Source organism: Mirounga angustirostris, unplaced genomic scaffold (genome assembly GCF_029215605.1).
Source record: "Mirounga angustirostris isolate CCGP_5_RB_7025 unplaced genomic scaffold, mMirAng1.0.hap1 SCAF_4, whole genome shotgun sequence".
NCBI classification, from domain to species: domain Eukaryota; kingdom Metazoa; phylum Chordata; class Mammalia; order Carnivora; family Phocidae; genus Mirounga; species Mirounga angustirostris.
The window spans coordinates 174,201,789-174,210,739 of NW_026991712.1; the positions used below are offsets into that span (position 1 = coordinate 174,201,789).

Here is an 8,951-nt window from a genome sequence, read left to right on the forward strand (position 1 = left end):
GAAAAGGTACCCCAGAAGGCTGGAGGGCTTGGGGGTGCACCTGTTACCTGTGGAGAATGCTCAGCACGGTGTCTCCACTCAGCGAATGCTTCATCAAGGACAAAGTGATGGTGGCCCCAGTGGCAGGAGGTACCGCGGTTGACAGGCAGATGGGAGCCAGATTGCTTGGGCTCAGAACCTTGCCCGTGTTCCTTTAGGTGAGTTACTTCACCTCTGCCCTTCAGCTTCTCATCTGAAAAATGGGGGTGCTAGTCCTATCTACCTCATAAGGTCGGAATGAGTGATAAATGAGTGAATGCGTATAAAGCACTTAGCACACTATCATGGCCAGCTTCCCCAGAGAAACAGAACCAGTAAGAAGAAATACAGAGATGTCTTAGCCTATGTTCGAGTTATAATACCAAAATTCCACGGACTGGGAGGCTGAAAGTAACAACCATTTATTTCTCACAGTGCTGAAGGCTGGGAGTCTGAGATCAAGGTGTTGGCAGCCTTGGTGTCTGGTAAGAGCTTGCTTCCTGGGGCACAGAAGCACTTTCTTGCTGTGTCCTCACGTGACGGAAGGGGTGAGGATGCTCTCTGGGGCCCTAGCTCCATGAGGGCTCCACTGTCATGATCTACTCATCTCCCAAAGACCCCACCTCCAAACACCACCCCATGGGGGCTTAGGTTTCAACATACAAATTCTGGAGGGACACAAACTTTTAGTCTATAGGTATATAAATATACATGTGAAGAGATTTATTATTAGTATTGGCTCATGCAATTACGGAGGTTAAGAGCCAGGAAAGCAGGTGGTGTGGCTCAAAGGACTGAGAACCAGACAACCAATCGTGTAGATGCCAAGCCAGGTCTGAAGGTCTAAGAACCAAGACTGATGGATCGCTAGCCCAACTCAGGCAGGCAGAGAACAAATTCAACCTTTTCTGTTCTATTCTGGCCTTCAACAAATTGGATAATGTTGCCCCACACTGGGGTCTGCCTTCCAGAAACACCTTCACAGACACACCCAGCAATAGGTTTAACCAGCCATGTAGGCACACCCATCCAGGTGCCCCAGCCAAGGTGACACAGAAAGTTACACACACAGCTGGGACACAGTACGCACTAGATCCATACGGGCCGTTATTATTATTATGGTTTTATGGATAAGGAAGCAGGGGTTTCACACAGCTGCGCTGGTAGGCTGCTGAGCTGGGGCTCAGAAAAGACACACACACAAAGAAACACACCTGATGTGTTGCTTTGCCAATTCCCGTGATGTAAGTATTCCCACCATGGCTGATTTCAAGCTACCAGCAGTTTAACAACCCGTTCCCCAAATTCTGGAATATTTAACAAATCAGCTCTGTGAGCCAGTCCGAGCTGACCCCAGCACGCCCCTGCTGCTCCCCCCGCAGCCTGCAGCGCATGAGGGCCTTTCACAAACATTAGCTCGTCCTGCAAGCCTGTGAGTCTACAAGGTCTCCTGAGAACCCTCCTTGCCCCTTTTACAGAACAGCAGATGGAGGTTTGGAGAAGTTCAAGCACTTACCCAAGGTCACAGCATGAGCCAGTTACTTGCCGTCCTACCTTCCTACGTCTTCTCCCTGCAAGGTGGTCGATAAACCTACATATGGCCATGGTCCCCACCTCCCTTAGAGGGAATTTCCCAGGCCCCATGAAGACAGGAGCCCTATCCTCTCCCACCTTGGCTGCTCTACCCTCAAATTCCTAAGGTGGCTTGGCAGGAGGGAAGTTCTTGTTGGCTGGGGTTCCTGTCAAGCCACACCTGCCCCGATGCTTCTGAGCTCAAATCCGTCCCTGCCACATGTGGGCTTGGGGAAGGCTGTTTTGGCAGCTGGTGAGCAGAGGGCCTTTATCCTTGAGTTTGCTGGGGGATGGGGGTGTGTGACTCACTGTTCTTGGGTGGGTGAAAGGCTGTAGCTAATGGGAGGGCCAGGACCCGGCCCAGGAAAGACTTTTCAGCCCCGCAAGCAAGCTGGCCCCATGCCAGGTAAGGGCTCAGGTGAGTCACACTGCTAACAGTGGCCTGAGGCTGGGCACAGACGTCCTCCAGGCAGGGTGGGACAGCCAAGAAAGTTTCATGGCTCTTGGCTCTTGCTGTCCCCTGGACTAACGTGGGGTCTCAAGCCAGCAGCTGCTGAGCTCACACTCGGGGCTGCCAAGCTCCGCTTGCTCCTTATCTTTGATGCTTCCAGGAGCCATGCAACTGAAAGGACATGGGAACACCCGTCCCACCACCTCAGGCCCCAGGGGAGAAGGATAACTGCTGAGTGGCAGGTGCGGGGGGTAGAGGGGAGTGGGGAGTGGTTAATAAGCAGCATATGTGCTAATGGGGCAGGGTCCTCAGGTCTCTGGAGAAGGAGGCTGTTCCCTCCATTCTGGGGTAGCCCAGAGGAATGAGATGCTCTCAAACTCCTCATGCCTGGGGTAGAGAAAGGGCCCCTGATGGATGTGGTGGGACACAAGAGGGGATAGGTAGAACTACTGGGGTGGGAGATAGGGGGATGGGGGGGAGGGGCAAGGGATGATGGAAAGCCCAGCTGGTTTGGTAATGGAGCTAAGGAGCCAAGGTTGGAGCTGGACCCGGTGGGGCGAGGGTGGGGGCTGCTGTGGCTGGGGACTGTGCGGGGCACCCACCCAGGACATTCTGAAACCCTGACATTCATCCCTGCAGTGCTAGGGAGGGAAGAGGCCGCCGGGCTTGCTGAGTGGTGGAGCATGGGGTTTGGTGGGGGACAGGGCTTCAGCTGCCCACGAGCCTGCGTCTCCAGGTTGGACCCCTCCCAACTCCGCCCAGTTCCCAGGGTCACTTACTGTGTCCTCACCGAGTGAGAGGAGTGGCCCCTTCTGGATAGAGCCAGAACACCAGGTTCTAATTCTGATTGCGGGTGAGCTTGGGTAAGTCTCTTGCCCTTTCTGTGTTTCAATTACCTCATCGGGAAAACCAAATACCTACCTCTCAGGGGTGCTGTGAGGTTTAAATGAGAGGGTGGAAGGTCCTGGCGCCTAGCAGGTGTTCCACCCATGTCAGTCTCTTGGGGCTGGGGCTGGGCAAGAGGTAGGGACAGGCAGCTTCCCCATACCCTCCTCCTCATGTGTCCTCATGCTTGGAGTCAGCTGGACCCTGACCAGCCGGCCTAACTCAAGACTGGACCCTGAAAGCCCAGGATCTAAGGACAGAACCTCCCCTCCCCACCCGGGGAAAGGGCTTTCAGTCTCCTTGACCCCACTTCTGGCCCTAAAGACCTCTGCAGCCCCCAGAGTACTTAGAGATCCCCTGGAGTTAGGGAGGCCAGAGAGGGACATTCTTGATCTTCTGGGACGCAGCCTGACTTTCTGGGAAGATGGAGGAACAGCACATTCCTCCTAAAATAATTGTCCTGGAGTTATTTCCAGAGGCTCTTAGTGCCCAGGCCAGAAACAGCCAGTGATCCCAATGCCTGGGTACCTTCAGGACAAACGGGACAGAGGCCCCGCCCTCTCGCTGGCTGCCTGCCTGGCCCCCAACCCAGAGCAGATCCAGGCCAGGCTGAGGCCCCACAAGGGAACTCTTAACACCACTTCCCTGGTCCACTGAGTTCCCCCACACCTTTCTTCCTCCTTCTTGGGGGCCCTCTGATCTCTCCTCTTGGCTCCCCATTTCAGCAACGATAACCACCCCACCCCAGGACCAAAAGGCTCACTGGCTGTGGGCTGGGGAGGGCCCACGCAGAGATTTCCATGTTACAGCACTTGATGATCCTGGGTCTGGTCATTCAAAAAACACTGGATTAAACCCAGACTGGAGAACCCTCTCCAGAACGATGTGCTCATGCTCTTCAAACATGTCCAGGTCACAGAAGACAAAAAAGGGCTGAAGAACAGCTCCAGGTTGAAGGAAACCAAAGACACCTGAGAACGAAGGCCACACGTGCTCCTGGCTTGGATCTTGCATAGGAAGAAGAGTTGCCATGAAGAACGTCAGAGGGGCAATCAGCAAAATGTGGATGTGGACCGTATAGTAGATGATTATACTCTCCCACGGCCCAACGTCCTGTATTTGGTCATTGTAGTGTGGAGGTGTGAGATGTCCGGGATGTCCCTTCGTCCTTGGTGTGGGGACTATTTCATGCCGGGCCTCGCAGATGTGATCTGTTCTTCTCCCGGACCCAATCATGTTCTGCCAGATCCTGGGTCAGGCCACGAAGCATCTGAGCTCCATCCTCCTCTTCGTCTTTATTGGAGAAGGGGATATGGGAGCAGAGCTGTATGTCTTGTGTTTGGTATTATTCGATCCAGATGTCAGTTGGGGTAGGAAGCATAACCCAGAACGCTGGAACAAACGGGGTTCCCGTGATCAGTACAAGTTCTACTCAGTGAATGTAGATTACAGCAAACGAAAGAAGGTCCAGACTTCTAAATGAAATGTTTTACTAAAAAGCTGCTTAGAATGAAGGTCTTCCAGAAACCATCCGCACAACTTTCCGCTCATCCAGGAAATATTTCCCCTCTAAATGCATGAAATCATGTTGGTGCATCGTGTTGGGGTTTACACGGATTAATAAATATCTAAAACTTGAAAAAAAAAAAAAGAAAAAAGAAAATGTCTCTGTTCGTTCGGCATGTAGGAGATACACCCCCAAGTGTTCAGGGCTAAAAGATGCTGCTGTCTGTAACTTCCTCTCAAAATAATAATAATGTGTGTGTGTATGTGTGGTGATAAACATGGCAAGAGCATTAATACTTTGTGGATTTGGATGAGGACTACATGAGAGTTCATTGTCTTACAAGTTTTCAGGAAGTTTGAAAATTTTTCAAAATAAAAAGTAAAACTGTATATATTTTTTTTAAAGATTTTATTTATTTATTTGACAGAGAGATAGCGAGAGCAGGAACACAAGCAGGGGGGGTGGGAGAGGGAGAAGCAGGCCTCCCGCGGAGCAGGGAGCCCGATGTGGGCCTCGATCCCAGGACCCTGGGATCATGACCTGAGCCGAAGGCAGACGCTTAACGACTGAGCCACCCAGGCGCCCAAAACTGTATTTTTAATATTTGAGAGAAGGACATGACGGAGGGAGGCTTTTCTTGGCAAATACGTCCTGAGTGCCCCCTAGGGACCAGGGCTGGGTAGAGGGCATGGAGCTTCTGAGATTTGCTGGCTGAAGAGTCCTCAGGCTCTGGCCAGAGCCCGCCGTGTAGGAGATACTCTATGCCAGGTCGCTGACCTCAGCGAGGAAGGAGAGACCATGCAGTTATGCTCAAAAATGGGTTACTCGAAGTGACAGCACTCTGGGGAGGCTCAATATGTGTTTGCTGAGCCAGTGAGAAAAGAGAAGTGACTGATGCTGACCACGGCTGATGGGAGCTATATCAGGACCAGTATAGAACTTCCTGACTCTCTGCATAATTAAACACCAGAAAAACAACAAGGAACACTGGAAAACATCCACCCCAGTCTCGTTGTAAAAATAGGGCCCATCTGTCCTGGAGGGCTTAGTGTGGTGCGGGCCTGGAGGCAGGGGCCTGGCCAGGATGACCTCTGGAGGCCCCTCCCAGCTCTAGGATTCCATGATTCTATGACATGGCCAGCAGTCTGGAGTGGTGGCATGAAGGTATCCCCCGTGGAGAGCAACAGGAGGGCTAAGTCATCTACCTCCTAAAGACAGTTGTGAGCGTGGGAGAGGGCCCTGATGGCATATGGGGCCCAGCCAGCCAGGAAGGGAAGGGTGGGGCACTGTGGGGGTCAGCCCTCAGTCACCTCCTGCATTTCCGGAGGAGGAGACAGGGTGGGGTTGGACCTGGAAGGAAAGAGTCAAGGGTCTGTACATTCCACTCGGTTCAGACCCAAAGGACAAGGGCAGCTGAGGGCCGTGGGCTGGAAGAGGAGCAGACAGCTGTTTTCTGGGTGGGACAGGCTCAAATACTGCTCTGTTCTCACTAGGCAGAATTGGAAAATGAGCTCAAGCTGGCAGTACTGGGGGAGAGAAATCAGGCCTTCCCTCTGGTTGGGGGTAGGGGAGTATTGGGGAACCAGGGGACGATGGGGACAAGGAGGGGAGGACTCCACTGCCCTTGGCTGGGACAGGAGATGGGGTTAAATGGACTGAGCATCTTCTTGGCCTGGGCAGGCCTTAGTCTCAGTGAAGCGCCCACATTCGGACCACAAGGAGTAGGAATCCCAATGCCCCCTCCTCTTGTGGAGTGGATGAAGAGACCCCAGATATCAAGACCAGATATCCTGGAAGGCTGTGACCTTACAAGGGCAGCCCCGTTGGTAGACTTGTCATACTACCTCTGCCCCTCTCATTTGGGATTCCTAAAGTCAGGATCAACTTAACTATGGGGTTTAGCAAACACCCCTGTCCATCTGGTTCTCCCCATTAGGGCCCCCATCCAGCAGGCAGAGCAGGTGTGGGGAGAACTCCTCCTTAAGAGACTGTGAAGAGGGCCAGAGTCACCCCGACATAGCATTGTCTTTCAGGGGTCATCAGACACACCCAAGATTGTACCTTGGCCCCACCACTTACAAGCTTGGAATCTGAGGCAAGTCATGTAATCTCTCTGAGACTGAGTTTCCCCATGTGTCAACCAGGAATAGAATAATGCCCACCTCCTTGATTCGGAGCAACAATTATATGCAAGACAGAACCAAAGGGCCAGGCGAGGAGAGAGTACATATAGTATTACATCACTTCCCAGATACATTTTTTTTTAGTATCAGGTGCATTGTGTTGTTGATGATTAGCTATTTAATATTACCTGGAAAGAAGGTCTCTCTCTCGGTGCTTGGAATTTCCCCATTAGAGATTCAGTCCTTGGCTTTTGTGATCTTCTGGAGTCCTTGCTTAAAAGGCAAATGGGAATTTCAGAATATGGGCAAGAGCTAAAGGAACAAGGAGACTGCCCCACATTTCCCTAAGGGTCCTCTGGCCTCGGTTGTTCCTGAGGTCTTGCCTTCCTCCCCATCTCTTGCTTTCCGAAGAATAAGATGTCTGTTTTCCAGTTTGAAAATCCCTGGGCCCAGGAGGAGGATGAGGAGTGGGAGAAGGGTGATGTTGGGGAGGCAGAGGGAACACATGCGGAGAAACGTGCAGGGAGGGGGGCATGGAGCCAAGTAGAGCTGACCCAGCTGTCTTCACCAGGCCCAGGTAGCCAGCCTCCAGGTGAGCTCACAGTAGTAGGTCAGTGCCACGAAGCTCATCTGCCCAGCAGGGATGATGTCTGGACGTCTGGTGAGCCGGTCCAACACTTCCAGCCACTTGAACCATGCCAACAATGTGTCCTTAGCCCAGACTCCAGGCTGGCCCCATGGCCCCAACGTGACCTGGGTCAAAAGTCTCAAGCGCCCCCACACCCCGAGGGGCTCGGCAGAGTTCAGTACCTGCAGCAGCACCTCCGAGCAGTCCGACAACCCCAGCTCCCCCAGACTTCCAGTGAGGAAAATCTGCATGGGCCGCCCCTACAACTCCACGTGTGTAGAGACCAGCCACCTCGCAAACCACCCCAAGGTGTCCAGGAGGCGCACCTGCCGCAGCAGCTCCCGCTGCCTGCTCTGTACGGATCGTCCCTCGGGCCTCTGTAGCCCCAGCTTCCTGGACCAACTCATCAAAGGCATCAACTACCTTGACAGATCCACCACCGCCTTCTATACCAACTGCCCCAGATCATCCCTGAGGCTGCCGAGGCTTGCCGCCAGCTACCTGGAAAGCGCCGCCAACTCCATCCACCTGGAGCACCCGGACCACTCGTTCCCCCGCAGTTACTCCAACCCCAGCACCAGCATGGCTGCCTTTGACAACTCCGCCAACACGTGCATGGTGCCGTCCACCAGGGGTGTCAGCACCCTGCAACGTGTGGATGAGCCTGCCAACGCCAGTTACTCACGCCAGCTTCAAAGCCGGAGACTCATGCCTGAGCTGCCGCAGAGGCCAGAGATGAAGCTGCCTGAGCTCCCCTTGTTCGGCAACGGGATCTTTTCCTCAGGCCATCTGCCCAAGTTCTGGGAGGCAATCTGCTCGGGCTGGAGAGCCCCCGAGCCCATCTCCAAACCCTGTAGCTGGTGGTAACATCAACCAGGAAATGGGTACGTGTCCATCAGGCTGCAGTTGTAGAAAATAAATGGTCTGTGGCAAAATGCTCCTTCCAAGGCTCTGTTGAGGGGGGTGGGGGGGACAGCCATTTAGATTGGGGGTTATAAACTCAATGACCTATAGGGCCAGGAGGGTGGAAGTTAACGGGTGAACTGGGCTAGGTGGAGAGGAAATACTTGGTCTAAACCCAGCTCTCCAAGGGGTTGTTGCTTTTTCAAGAGAAGCCAGGAATCTCATTTTTATATGCGAACAACAAATTCAAAAATGTCATAGTGCTCTGTGGGCCGAAGAAAAATACTTGCAGGTGGAATGTGAGGCCCACAGGCCTCAGTTTAGAATCCCTGGTTTATATATTGAATGGGTCACTGGGAAGTTTCCCCATGGGCAGAAATAGACTAGCTATCCATTCCCAATCCCTATTCCTCCTCTTGTGGTTTCAGGATTGTCATTGATGTAGATTTCAGTACTGCCCAATGTGAGCAGAAATAATGATGACGATGATGATGATAGTAATAGCAGAAATTCCTAGAGCACTAACTATGTGGCAGGCACTGTTCTAAGTACTTTATATATATTCTTCTAAGGATGTGGTTTTAGTGACCAAGGCTTAGGATGGATATAGAGGAAAAACTCTAGGATGGCAAGTGGGAGAGGCAACCAGGGATGGTTGCCACTGGAGGGCCTTGCCCTTCCTGGGAAATCTCTGAAGAGTGGTTCTGTCCAGGCCAGAGGAGGCCTGGAGGGTCAGAACGAGGAGGTCCTGAGTTTCTCACTGCAAATGTCTGAGAAAATGTTTCCTGGGCCATAAAGGGGGCCTCCAAACCTTCAGAGACTGAACTGATTTGTGCTGAGAAGTCAGACTCTACAAGGCGTCCA

General features: G+C 52.7%; 1 protein-coding gene across 1 annotated transcript; it reads left to right on the forward strand.

Moving 5' to 3' along the window:
* Positions 1 to 2,945: 2,945 nt before the first annotated feature.
* On the forward strand, positions 2,946 to 4,741 carry LOC123858443 (cytochrome c oxidase subunit NDUFA4-like). Its single transcript, XM_045895492.3, has one exon. It carries the CDS (start codon positions 4,161 to 4,163, stop codon positions 4,407 to 4,409), a length of 249 nt encoding a protein of 82 aa, XP_045751448.1. The 5' UTR covers positions 2,946 to 4,160; the 3' UTR covers positions 4,410 to 4,741.
* The last annotated feature ends 4,210 nt before the right edge of the window (positions 4,742 to 8,951 follow it).